The sequence below is a fragment of the Eschrichtius robustus genome, chromosome 2 (assembly GCF_028021215.1).
Source record: "Eschrichtius robustus isolate mEscRob2 chromosome 2, mEscRob2.pri, whole genome shotgun sequence".
In the NCBI taxonomy this organism is placed as follows: domain Eukaryota; kingdom Metazoa; phylum Chordata; class Mammalia; order Artiodactyla; family Eschrichtiidae; genus Eschrichtius; species Eschrichtius robustus.
In genome coordinates, this window is record NC_090825.1 from 28,593,304 (window position 1) to 28,608,130 (window position 14,827).

The 14,827-nt window shown below is 39.9% G+C and overlaps 1 protein-coding gene across 1 annotated transcript in view; it reads left to right on the forward strand.

Annotated features, from left to right (window-relative positions):
- Positions 1-14,827, forward strand: part of TTC23L (tetratricopeptide repeat domain 23 like) — a 66,867-nt gene that overhangs the window by 43,251 nt on the left and 8,789 nt on the right. The window contains 1 exon segment of the mRNA XM_068535223.1: positions 2,928-3,077. Within this exon segment, the coding sequence (XP_068391324.1) occupies positions 2,928-3,077 (150 nt within the window).

The following is a 14,827-nucleotide window of genomic DNA, read 5'->3' on the forward strand; positions in this document are numbered from 1 at the left end:
TTTTATAACACATTTCCTGTGGGATAATTCCATTTTAAAAGGAGCTTTTTCTCCCAACCTCAAGCCTGAGATGAGACTCTCAGCCTGTTCTAGAGGACCATAACAGAAACTCAGATGATTTGGGAATTGTGTTCCCATGAAATATAACATTTTTTTTCAAACAGAGGTTTAATCTGCCACTGATAAAAAATAAACAGGATCCATTGGCCAGAACTGCCATCTTCCAGTAATTCCTTAAAATGGTGAACACAAAGGGAAAGAGGAGAGGCATCCACGATATGTTCTCTAGGCCTTTTAGAAAACATGGAGTTATTTCTTTGGCCACATCCTTGGGGATCTACAGGAAAGGTAATCTTGTATACAGTAAGGGAATGGGCATCGTTCAAAAAGGAATGCCCAGAAATGTTACCATGGCAAAATTGGAAGAGTCTACAATGTTACCCAGCTTGCTGTTGGTATTGTTATAAACAAACAAGTTAAGGGTAATCCTCTTGCCAAGAGGATTAATGTACATATTGAGCATATTAAGCACTCTAAGGGCCAGGATAAATTCCTGAAATGCATGAAAGAAATGCATGAAAGATCAGAAAAAGAAGGAAGCCAAAGAGAAAGTTACACGGGTTCAACTGAAGAGCCAGCCTACTCTACCCAGAGAAGCACACTTTGTGAGAACCAGGGGCCTGAACTACTGGAATCAATCCCAATGAATAGCTAGACTAAATAAGAACAACAGAGAGAAGACTCAAATAAATAAAATCAGAAATGAAAGAAGAAACATTACAACTGATGCCACAGAAATTAAAAGGATTACAAGAGACTACTGTGAACAATTACATTCCAACAACTTGGATAACCTAGAAGAAATGGGTAAATTCCTAGAAACATACAACCTGCTAAGACTGAACCATGAAGAAATAGAAAATCTGAATAGAACTTTAACTAGTAAGGAGTTCAAATGTGCCAACAAGAAAAGCCCAAGATCAAATGGCTTCACTGGTGAATTCTATGAAACATTTAAAGAAAAATTAACTCCAGTCCTCCTCAAACTCTTCCCAAAAAATTGAAGAGGAAGGAATGCTTCCAATCTCATTTCATGAGGCCAGCATTACCTTGATACCAAAGCTAGGAAAAGACTACAAGAAAAGAAAACTACAGAACAATATCCTTGATGAATATAGATGCAAAAATTTCAACAAAATACTAGCAAACTGAATTCACCAGCATATTATAATGACCACACACCATGACCAAGTGGAATTTATCCCTAGGATGCAAGAATGGTTCAACACATGAAATACAATCAATGTGATACACTACATTATCAGAATGAAGGATAAAAATCACATGATCATTGCAAGAATACAGAAAAAATGTTTGACAAAATTCAACATCTTTTTATGATAAAAACATTCAACAAACTAGGAATAGCAAAGGTCATATATGAAAAGCTCACAGGTAACATCATACTCAGTGATGAAAAATTGAAAGCATTTTTTTCTAAGATCAATAATAGGACAAGGATGCCTACTCTTGCCCACTTCTATTCAATATAGTCCTGGAAGTACTAGCCAGAGCAATTAGGCCAGCAAAAGAAATAAAAGTCATCCAAATTGGAAAGAAGGAAGTGAATTATTTCTATTTGCGGATTACATGATCTTATATTCTTATATGTAGAAAACCCTAAAGATTTCACACACACACACACACACACACACACACACACACACACACAAACTGTTAGAACTAATAAATCGCAGGATATAAAAAAATTTCAGGATACAAAATCAACATACAAAAATCTGCTGCGTTTCTATACACCAACAATGAACAATCTGAAAAAGAAATTAAGAAAACACTTCCATCTACAAAAGTATCAAAAAGAATAAAATACTTAGGAATAAACTTAACCAAGGAGGTGAAAGACTTGTACACTGAAAAAATAGGAAAATCTACTTACATGCATGTCTTCCTATTCTGAAAAATGCAAAGATAATATAGAGTCTTGAGACTCCTAAATTATTGGCAATGTTTCCTGGAAAGCAACAACTGACATCCTTTTTATGTTTGTTCTGACATGCCATATACGAGGATGTTGATTACATGTTCAACCCAGTTCCAAAGAAATGTTCTATTTATAAATGTCAACATAGTTAACACAGGCAGAGGGTGATGTGCCATTCTTGAGGGTGCCAGCAATAACTATACCTCTTCACTCCCTCTAAAGAAAGCACATTGGGAAATCCAATGAGTACAAGCAATGTTGTTCTATAAATAACTTCCAATGTATACTTAATTTTTCTCTAAATCATATGCTGTATAGTAAGTAGTTAAGAGTGAGAGTTGAGCTGAAAGACAACTGGCCTGGACTTTAAAAAAAAAAAATGCCAATATTATGAAAGGGCAGAACTGCTACAGATTAAAGAAGACTAAAGGATTGTGAAAACTAAATGCAATATGTGATTCTTCATTGGATATTAGATTTTTAAAGTTATAAAGAACATTATTGGACAATTGGGAAATTTGAATACAGAGCATATATTAATATTATATCAATGTAAAAAATTTTGAGAGTGATAATGTTATTGTAGTTATGTAGGAAAATGTTCTTGTTCTAAGAAGATACATGCTTAAGTATTTAGGGGTAAAGTATCTTAAGCACAACTTATTTTCAACAAAAATATATATGTGTATGTATTTATATATGTATATAAAAATGTTACCTATTACATATACATATAATTTTTTAAAGAGAAAGCAAATGTGGCAAAATGATAGCCAGTTGGTGAATCTAGGTTAAAATATTATGTGTATTCATTCTATTCTTTCAGTTTTTCGCAAGGTTTGAAAAGCTCATGGAATACAACCAGCGTGCTCCTTCAGAATTACCAGGTGAATTAAAAATATGTACAAATTTTTTTATCCCCTAGGAGGCTTACAGACTGCCAAAGGCTTTAGTGAAGTCTCAGGTCATCAGCTATGGTGACTGTAGTAAAAAAGTGGCTGAAACTTTTTATAACATGGGCAGGATCTGCTTTGCCAAAGGAGAGCTCCGAAAGGCAATTCAGCTGCTAAGGAAGGTGAATACTGGCTGGTTTTTTACATTTGCTCCCAGGCCTGTAAGCAAAATGTGAGGGGAGATGTGTGTGTGTGGGGGGGGTGTGTGTGTGTGTGTTTTCCCTTCCCTTCCCTCTCTCTCTCCTTCCTTTTTTTTCTTCTCTTTTTCTTTTCTTTTTTTTTTAAAGTGTTCTCTTTTGAAAATTCTTCACATTCTTAGATGTGCTAAGGGAGAATATGACTACAGAAACTTTTGTTGTATCTGTGCCTGGACCAGAGTTTTAGAAGAGTAATACCCTAATCCTGGAAACTTGGTATGGCAGTAGCAGAATCTTGTGAAAGCACCAAAGGTTGTGTTGGAATAAGGAACACCTTGTCTAGCCATCATTACCCGAGCACTGATTCCCCTTCCAGGGAGCTCAGACAACCCTGGAAGTTCATTGCCTAGTAGTAGGATGTGGCAAGAGGTGTGACTAACAGTTGTTCAGCCAGTCAGCATACTAACAGCCCAAGCTAAAGACTAGGTAAGATCGGTAGTGATGTCTCTACATAAAACCCAAATTAGTTCAATGTCAGAGGAAAAGTTGGTAAAGATCAACTGATATTCAAGAGGGCAGAGTCAAAAGCAATCCACACATGGAAATTCCCGGGTGGTCCAGTGGTTAGGACTCTGTGATTTCACTCCAGGGGCCCCAGGTTCAGTCCCTGGTTAGGGAACTATGATCCCGCAAGCTGTGCAGTGTGGCCAAAAAAAAAAAAAAAAAGCAATACACACACACACATGTATCGGCAGGTGTGGAGATATTTTATCTCATTTCAGGTTAACTTAATGTAATGAGTATGAAAATAGTAAATAACAGAAGAAAGGGGACTTCATTTTGAAGATTCAGAGAAAAAGAAAACCTTACGAAAATAAGTTGTAAGGATCAGAATAGCTTCTTCAAGGGAAGCATAAACACATGGATGGTAGCTATGTAATGGGATTATAAACCTGTAAGGAGAGAAAACTTTAAAATGAAAGGATGACAATTTGAGGCCAAAAGATGAGATGAGATTAAAATGCTAAGGCTGAATTAAGAAGGAATTTCAGGGAAACAGGGAATTCCCTTGTGGTCCAATGGTTAGGACTCCGTGCTTTCACTGTTGGGGCCTGGGTTTGATCCCTGGTCAGGGAACTAAGGTCTCACAAGCCATGCAGCATGGCCAAAAAAACAAAAAAAAAAGAAAGAAAGAAAAAGAAAAAAAAGAAGGAATTTATTTCAGGGAAACAAGAAATTTAAAAAATTCAAATCCACATTGAAAATAGGGAAGAGCATCTTAACATGCTGTAATGATGTTGAACAATATTTTCTCAGTCTAGAATTGCAAGAGTCAGTAAAAAACAAAACAAAAATGAAACAGAAAACAGACTCCTGAGTCCCACCTCAGACCATCAAATCAGATGTTCTTAGTGTCCAGATGACACTGAGTGTCCAGAATCTGCATTTTTAATACTTCTAGAGGTGTAATATCCTGTCAGTTTTAAGAAACAGTGATTTATATGACAAATTTGAAAAGCTTTCCTATAATGCAGAGGACAAGGAAGAATGTGTATAATGAGAAAGTAGCTGATGTGGAGGACAAAGTAGAGATTCAGCCAAAGAATTCTATGTTTTTCTGAAGAGGAACTGTAATACTTGGAATAGAAACAGTAATCAAAGAAATCATTGGAGATAACTTTCCTGAAATGAAAAAAGACCCCAGCATATACACTGTAAGGGCTTACCATGTTCCATACAAAGTCAATGAAAGAGAGCCCCATCTGGATTTTACCAGCAATGAGTGTCTTTTTTTCAAAAATTATTTATTTATCTATTTATTTTTGGCTGTGTTGGGTCTGCGTTTCTGTGCGAGGGCTTTTCTCTAGTTGCGGCAAGCGGGGGCCACTTTTCATCGCGGTGCACAGGCCTCTCACTATCGCGGCCTCTCTTGTTGCGGAGCACAGGCTCCAGACGCGCAGGCTCAGTAGTTGTGGCTCGCGGGCTGTAGAGCGCAGGCTCAGTAGTTGTGGCTCACGGGCCTAGTTGCTCCGCGGCATGTGGGATCCTCCCAGACCAGGGCTCGAACCCGTGTGCCCTGCATTGGCAGGCAGATTCTCAACCACTGCGCCACCAGGGAAGCCCAACCAGCAATGAATGTTTGATGGCATGTCTACATCCTCCATCTGGAGTAGGGATTCAACGTGAATCTTTGTTTGGATGCCAGACATTGTGTATTTTACCTTGTTGGTGTTGGATATTTTTGTATTTCTGTAAGTATTCTTGAACTTTGTTCTGGAAATCAGTTAAATTACTTTGTTGTGGAATTCAGCTAAATTACATTTTGGTCCTTTTAGGTCCTGCTTTTAAGATTGGTTAGATGGGAGTAGGGCTGCGTTTAGTCAAGGGCTAATTAACCCCCATTACTGAAGCAAAAGCCTCAGTACCTCTGAGTAGCCCACCCAATGCTCCATGACAATGAGTCTTTCCAGTTTGGCTGATGTGAAGAGGCCACTATACCTGGCCCTGTATAAACACAGGGCACTGTTCCCTCCAGTACCTTCAGATGATTCTTTTCTCAAGCCTTGGGCAGTTTTTACAGCTCTGTGTTAATCAGTACTCTGCTGAATACAGTTGTCCCTCGGTATCCATGGGGGATTGGTTCTAGGACTTCCCACCTGTCCCCCTCACCAACACCAAAGTCTGCAGATGCTCAAGTCCCTAGTATAAAATGTTGTAGTACGGTCGGCCCTCTGTATCTGCAGGTTCCCAGACTGAGGGCCAACTGCACTTGAAGGGGACACACTGCAGATACACATATTCTTATTCTCTTTCTATGCAGCTGTCTCTCCTCTGTTACTCTGCCCTGAGAGTCTCCTGAGACTCTCAGCTCCATATCCTCAATTCAGGGCGTCTGCTGAGCTCCACTTCCCTGCATCACAGCCTGGAGATGGTCTCAAAGCAGTAATCTGGGGCAATCATAGCGTTTATTTCACTTGCTTTCCCTCTCTCAGGGAACACTGTCCTTTGTTGCCTAATGTTCATTGTCTTGAAGATCGTTCCAAATATATTTCGTCTACTTTTTCTTTTCTGGTTGTTTCACGTGGGAGGGCAAATCTGGTGCCTATAATTCCATCTGGATTGGATAGAGAGGTCAGCAATAAAATTTACAATGGAAAACTGCCTAAGAGTAAAGTTATGTAGCATGAGAATGCAATTCAAGTTTGGGACACGTACACTGATTTCATTTATATCTGTATCTATATAAATCTATCTATTTATATCTATTTCATTTATATCTATTTGATTACAGCTATTTGGAAAATCCTGGTGGAAACCACTGCGGGTTTTAGGTAGGCATGCTGTCGATTTTCAGGCCTGTTACTTTGGTTTTCCACAGCCACATATGGTAGTGGAAGCTTCAGTGAAGTGGAATGATACAGGTGCAGCACTAGGGGGACAGAGCCTTTGATTCAGAGTCCTTCCTCCTTGGAAAGGAACCAGGAGGAAGAGTAGTAGAGGCATCTGAAATGTAAACCTGTGACATCTCAGTTCCACTGGTGCTCTCCTGAGTCTGGTTTATAATGAAGGTGCTTGTTATTTGATTCTCTTTAAACTGTTATGCTTCTCAACTCGCCTACAGTGTCTGATAATTCAAATCCTCATATATGGACATGAGCACTGTAAAAGCAGAGACACAAAAAACCTCCTTACCCTAATGCAGAGGTAAGTTCTGACCCTGATCATCAACCAGCTCTTCAGTGTGGATATATGGATAGCTTGGCCTCACCCAGATTCATTCATTTAGGGGTGATTCACCTGTTATTCTTGTTAGTAAGGCAAAATGCCTACCTGTACTATGGATCTGGCCAAATCCTAAACTGCAGGTACCTAGTCAATTTCTAGTAGTCTCTCAGAACCCGATGTTACAGGGGTCTGCTGCAATATTATTTAGTATTTATGTCTCTTTCAATGCTGAGCATTGTAACCAAGTCCTACAAGACTGTTTCAGCTAACAGCTTGTGGTAGATACAAATTGGGTTTATAACAAAGCAAGTGAAGGAATTCCCTGGCGGTCCAGTGGTTAGGACTCCATGCTTTCACTGGTGAGAGCCTGGGTTCCATCCCTGGTGGGGGAACTAAGATCCTACAAGCCGGGGGCGCGGCCAGAAAAAAAAGTAAGTGAATATGTTAAACTTATCTTTCTTGCTAAACACACAAAATCTAAGTCCCTAAACATAAGGCAACTTTTGGGGGGAAACAGTTGTCTCCAAAGTTAAAAATAAAAGAGCCTCTTCAGATTCTTCTTAAAAAATGTTTAGAATTTCAGCCAAAGAAGAGTGTTTTGTGTAGACCTGCCCCCTTCTTGACCCTTGGCATATCACTGCTGTTTGTTCATCTCAGAATGATATTGATCCTGAACTGTTCTCTTTTGTTGAGTGTACACTAAATCCCTAAAACTGAGCTAGATCCTACTCATAAAGTATTTAATTTTTACAAATACCCTACATGATAGTTCTCATTTGACAGAAGGGGGCCTGATGTTCTATAAAAGAACATGCCTAAATTCACTTAAGTCTTGGAGGTTTGGACCCAAGCAAGTGTGACTCTAAAGGCCGTGTGCTTTCCCCTTAGAGCCCTCTGACAAAGAGGGGTGTCATTATGGGGTGAGAGTTAGGACTCTGATCGCATTTCACTGGAGGTGGCTCACAGTTAGTACTTTCTCACTACGCTGGCCGGGGGAGGGGGGGGACAAGATGAGCACAGAGAATACATCAGCCCATCGTGTCCCCATCCACCTCAGTCAGAGCCACACCTACAGGAGGCCCAACAGCAGACTGTCTCCTGCTTGATCTCACCCAGGAGAGAATGTTCTCTAGCCTCTCTCAGTGATGCCCACGGTAGGAGGGTATATGGGGAACTTTGCCCTCTGCCTGCTGGTGTATATGAAAGTATGTTTTCTTAGTCAGTAACTGTAACAGTATTAATAATAACGATAAGGTAGAACTTCTTCCAATCCCCTGATATTGTAACATACATATATTATTTCTGATTCATAAATAACCCTATTCTGTAGGTTGTTTTTTTTGTTTTTTTTTTTTTAAGTAAGCAGTACCTTATTTTATTTTATTTATTTATTCTTGGCTGTGTTGGGTCTTTGTTTCTGTGCGAGGGCTTTCTCTAGTTGTGGCAAGCGGGGGCCACTCTTCATTGCGGTGCGCGGGCCTCTCACTATCGCGGCCTCTCTTGTTGCGGAGCACAGGCTCCAGACGCGCAGGCTCAGTAGTTGTGGCTCACGGGCCGAGTTGCTCCGCGGCATGTGGGATCTTTCCAGACCAGGGCTCGAACCCCTGTCCCCTGCATTGGCAGGCAGATTCTCAACCACTGCGCCACCAGGGAAGCCCCCGGTAGGTATTTTTATCTTACATGTTCAGGTGATGAAACTGAGACTCAGAAAGTTTGAATATCTTGTTTAAAATCATCTAGCTGGTAAGTGTGGTAGGCTTTGAACCCAGGTCTGTCATAGTTCAAAAATACACTGCCTTTCACTACATTAATAGGGATTCTGACTTTTGAGGAATTTGAGACTGCATATGGGGACACCTGATCAGCAGGCAAGTCCCCAGAACCTCGTTTTACATACGGGGGAACTGAGGACAGATATGTTCAAGTTGAATTACCCAGGAGGAGGCGGAGCTGGGATGGGAACCCAGGTCTCTAACTCCAGAATGTGCTCTCCGTGGGCAATGTAGCTTACTCTCTGAAGGCAGGCTGTCCGGATTTTAAATCAGGCTCTCTGACCTAGGTGAACTTACTTAACCTCTCTCAGCACCTTTATTCATCAGTGAAATAACAGTACCTTCCTCAAAAAGTGGATTTTCTGAGAAATAATAAGATCACATATAATACAGCACTTAGATCAGGGCCTGACAGGTCTTAAGTACTCAATAAATGTTGGCATAAGAATAATAATAAGAAGAATTATCTTTTTGAGATGCTGGAGATAATAGGTCAGAATGTTTCGATAAGAAGCTTCTATATATCACGCTATTATTATTTTATATTAAGAGTGATGGGAAAAGAGTATATATTACTGGAGTCAGCCCTGTCATCTTAAACCTGCCTCTGCCACTTAATAAGTATATGACCTTGGAAAAATCACTTAACCTCTGAGCCTTGGTTTCTCCATCACTAAAATGCAAATAATAGCATATGACATAGAGTTGTGAGTTTTCAATAAAATAACGTATATAACATGCATAGGCCAGTGCCTGGCAGAATATGTACTCAATGAATGTTAGCCAAACACATTTCCTTCCCCCTTCTTCTGCAGTACATGCCTTTTGCTTCCAGGGTAATAGGTCAGAATATTTGAAATCCTAATTGTGATTGATCGTTGGGCAGTATTAACAATATGTTTGTATGTTTGAGAATTAGATTGAGAATTTGAATCTTTGAACATATCTAAAGTACATTTTGTACACTGAAGGTAATAATAATGAAACTAAAAGTATAAAACATATAACTTCAGACAAGAAATGCATGTCTCCTCAAAACTGGAACAAAAGTTCTACTCAGCTTGTATTTAAAAAGAGAAACTTCAGAATAGCTATAGTGAATCCATTTCCTCAGTAGCTTGAAGTTGCTTTTCCCTTGAGTTTTTTTTTTTTTTTTTTTTACTGTTCCTGGTTCCTTGTCCATGATTTGAAAAGAATGATAGGAGGAGGAGAAATTAGGAAGCATTGGTATAACCCAATTCAGACCCCAGGTAGCATGAGTTTCTTTTGGTTCTCGGAGGCTAATTCTTCTCTCTGTAAATGACAATGAGACCTAGACCTACCAAGAAAGCACATGTAAGGGGAAAAGAAGAGTCTTTTGAAGGACTCTGCTGTAGCAGAAGTCCAGTCAGTAAGATGTGAGCCCTGAAACAAGCTCATATCTCATTCCTCAAGAATTGCTGAGCAAAGCCATAGGCGTGGCTGCCAAAGCCCAGATGTCAAACAACACCACCACCACCACCAAACAAAAAACCCCACAAAAAACCCAGTACAGGAATTGTTCTCTTGGCTTGAGCATCTTGCTGGAATAATCAATCCCAGATGTCCTGGAACTCTGCTAGTTTCCTGATGTGCTCTTGTGCTTTCTACCCCACCTCCTCTGGAAACCCAGTGACAACATTCACCGAACTTTCATTGCCAAGAGCCCAAATTCTTGGCTTTTGAAGCCTCTGCAAAGAAGTGAAAGCAGAACTGGCCCCATGAAATAGGAGTTGGTTTCCAAGGTTGAATGTTAGTTGCAAGGGCCTCAAATAAGATTTCAGTGTAAAGAAAAGGCACAGAAAATCTCAGATTTGGAAGTAAACTTTGAGATTGTTTAGTCTGACTTTTACCTAAGTCACAAATGGACTTCAGTTTTAATCATTTACATATCAACCTCCCTCTAAGCTCTAGAAATACTAAGATGTTTAAGATACAGTCCTTTCAAGAAAACAGACACACATGACCAGATTACAAGTTAGTCTGTAGTAAAGCTTTAATAGAAATATAAACAGAGGACAAGTAATAAATTGTAGGGCTGGAAATGTAGGTGGAGACAGTGTGTACGCAGCAGGCAGGTGGCTGGGTCTTCAAAGAAAAGTAAAACATCAACAGGTAGAAAAGCCAGAGGAGGGCATTTCAAGTAGCACAAACAACAGCATAGTGGCCTGGAGAGACTTGATATTTCTGAGGAGAAGCAAGTGGCCTTGAGTTGTTGTAGCTGGAGGTACCTGAGTAGGAACGTGCTGGAGATGAGTTTGGAAAGATAAATTGGGGTCAGATTATGGAATGTAAAACATAAATTATATAATATGGTCATTCAAAAGCATGAAGTAGAGCTTTGAAGACTCATGGAAAAATATCCCAGATATGTTGTTAGAGGTAAAAACACACACACGAATAGATATTAGTATTATATATAGTATAACCCATAAATATACGTAACTATATAATTAAGGAGGGTAACAGTATTCTCGGGGGTATGGAATTATGGAGGACTTTCAACTTGTGTTGAAATAATGTATATTATTTGACTTTTTTTTTAAACAACAAATATGCATTATACCTCTGATAATAGAAAAGAATAAAATTTTAAAAAGAGTTTCACATACATGTCAAATATTGAGACAATATAATGTAGTGTTAAGAGAATGGACTAGAGCCAGATGCCTGAGTTACAATCAGTTTATTTATTAGCTGGGTGAGCTTGTCACAAGTCACTTTATTTCTTAGTTTTCTCACCTATAAAATGGGGATAATAATACCTACTTCATAAATGAGTTAAGGAGTTAATGTAAGTACAACTCCTCAGAAAGATGCCTGACACATAGTGTGTGCTAATTAGAGGTGATGATGATAATGATGACTAATAAGCAGCCATACAGGCAAACAGGAAATCATCCCTGACATTAGAGTGAGCTGTACTGGTAGAACAGATTTTTAAGATTACTGTTTGTCCAGTACCTGTTTAAACACCTCCTCAAATCAGGAACTCACTCATTACCTGTCCAGGTGGCCCTTTCCATTACTGGACAGTTCTAACTGTTAGAATACAGTAGTCAAGGTCATGGACTTTAGAGTCAGACAGACCTGTGTCTGAATCCAGGCCCCTCTACTTTCTGTGTGCCGTAGGGCAAGTTATCCTAAGCCTCAGTTTTCTCTAGTGAGGATTAGAATAGCATCTGTAATATGGAGAGATAATAAAGAGTAAATGAGATTATTCACATAAAGCACTTCGCATGGTGTTTGGTATATGGTGAGTGCTCTATAAGTATTAGCTAGTGTTGCAGCTGTAGCCCGTCACCCAGACTTACCGGAAGTGTGACGGCACAGAGCATGAGCCTCATCTTTGTCCTTGTTAGACACCTCTAGGACAGCTGCATGCAGAAAACTTATTTTGGTATAACTTTTGATAGGTCTTAAGCTGTAGGAGACAATAGAAGGAGCAAGGAAAACCATCCTTTTCTCTTTATAGGAGGGGGAAGAGGGAAGGTGCCTCAATGCCCATTAACCTATTAGTGATCTACTGTCTTCTTGGTCATGTGAACAAAAATAGCCTTTTCTGGGCGGAGGGGATGGGGAGAGAAAGCCAAAGAAAAGCAGAGTGGAAAAGGAGGATTTGGGGTGATTATTTCCAGAGAGAACTGCAGTTAAGTAGGAGAACAGGTGATACACTCAGTAAATTTTGTGTCAGCCAAACCAGTCTTGGGCAAGACCTTAGTGATGAAATTTATGACCCATAAACTAGATTGTTTCCAGGCTGCTGCATTCATATTCTTTCCTATCACTAGTAAATATTCTAACACTGCCTCTACAAAATTAAAAGAGAAAATATTTGCCAAACCTTGGTGTATGAGTGGGTGGGGAGCAAAATCTGCTCTAATATCCAGGTGCCAAGGGGCAGTGGCTTTTCCAAATCAGGATTCTAGGAATGGCTGGCAACACCGGGGCAGATAGAGAAGTGAACATTTGGGAGCATTTAGCTCCCCCCGCCCAGGGTCTCCCTGAAGGGGAACAGAGGCTGCTAAGCCACAAAGAGCCAGCTCAGGGTGCCTGATCTTTAGCAGAGCACTGGGGGAACTCTACAATCAACAGCCACTCCGCCATGCCCGCAAAAACAGATTGACAGGAGGTATAGCGTGGAATAGGGCAAGGAGAACAAGTATATTTTACCTCCTGGGCCCACGCTGGTAGTGGTTTCCTGGAGTGATGCTTGAAGTTCCAGAGCAAAAGGCTGGGTTTGGTGGAGCCTGGTTTATTATTGTCTGTCATGGGGCATGGGTGGGGGAAGAGCTACACTTCTGCCACAAATTTGCTATTCATGCCCAGTGAAATTGCGGTATACCTTGAGTCAAGGCGCCTTGTGTGTGAGTCCCAACTCTGCTATGAAATAGCAATGTAACCTTAAGTTGCTTAAACATTCTGAGCCTCACTTTCCTCAACAGTCCTTCAACAGATTTATCTGGTGAGCTCCTACTAAGTGCTAGGTGCAGTTAGAGCTGCAGGTGGTAATAAAATAAAATAAGATAAATAAAACACGGCCATTACTCTTAAGGAGACAACAATCTAGTGCAAGAGACAAACATGAAAAATAATGAAAATGTGAAATATAGATTCTCTAGTAGAAGTCTCAGTGCACTAAGAGCAGCAAGGAGAGAGAGTCTAAGAAGGCTGGAGAAGACTTCATAGAGAGGGTTACATTTGAGTTGTTTCTTGAAGGGCGAGTAACAGTTCATCCAGAAGGAGAAGAGAAGACATTACAGGAAGAAGGTACTCTATATGCAAAAGCACAGAGGCATGACAGAGGGCAGTGTATGAAAGGATGGTAAGTTCTTCAAGGCAGCTGTACCGGGCAGCACTTCCTAAAGGGTATTTCAATGTTGATTCCAAGGGATGGAGGAAGAATGGCTCTGTGAAAGAACTCAGTTTAGGAAGAAACCAAACTGAATTAAACAAAGTGACACAGGTTTACTTCCTGAAGGACTTCTCAGAACTTTTGACATACTAAACTTCCCTACTGGCATGTTGGGAACAAATTAATTTTTAAAAAGCCACTGTATTTATATTTACCTGAATTCTATTTAAAATGGTCAGTGATTTAAATTTTGGCAAATAAAACCTTATTTAGAGCCATAGAGAAAATATCTTAGGTCTGGTTTTATTTAAAGCAAAAGGTATGTAGAGCACTGTTTGAACTGAGGGTACAAGAATACTTGTGGAGTTTGGTAAAGGATTTGGGCCCCACTTTAGGACATAAGTTCTTTCTGAACAATGACTACCTCACCAATGAACTATTTTATCTGATCATAGAAACATGACTTCAACACATCCCTATGAACTAATTTTTCTTTATGATTCATGGTGGTTAAGAGCTCTAGCTCTGGAGACTGACAAGCCTGCTCAAATCCCAGAACCACCACTTTCTGGCTGTGTGTAATCCTGGTTTTCTCATCCATAGGATGGGGATGAGAATAGTACCTATCTCTTGGTGACGCTGCAAAAATGAGATAATGTATGTAAAGTGGTTATCATGTAATAAATAAGTTGTTTTCATATTAACTGAAACCTGGGCTTTGACTTCATTACCTTCTAGCTACACCATTGGCAATGAAGGAAAATGAGATAGGGGCTACTAACTGTGAAAAGCTACCACTACGCTGATGTGGAAAACATTTTGCTGGTTAATATCTCAAAAGTGAGCTAGCGCTTAGCCCCTGGAAACATAATATCATAGACGAGGCAGTCCGATATAATTACTTATATGCAAAGACGATGATATGGAAGTCAGTGTTCTTTCAGTAACCAAAGATTTCAGGCAAGGGGAATTGTGCCACCTTGTGGTGGGAAAGCACTAGGCCCAAGGCTGATTTCTAGTTGCTGTGCCTAGCAGAGATCCCTCTCTGATCTTTGCCGACCCTTGATTTTATGAGACCCCTGGGCAATTGACTTAATTGGTGCCTATTTCTTCTTCAAATTTGGAATCGCAGTATCTCTTGGTTTACTGACAAGGAAGTTAAAGTGCCAGATAGCTTTCTGTATTTTATATGGTCCAGTAGTAGAGAATGAATCAGTCTTCAGTGTGACGACTTGCATGTAAAAAAACCTCAAGTTGCTCATAAAATTTTGTAGCTCATATTTCTGTGGAACAAATTTTTTTTTTTTTTTTCGAACAGGGGCTATGCAAACCACACTTGTTGCAGGCTTGTGGTCTAAATAGGA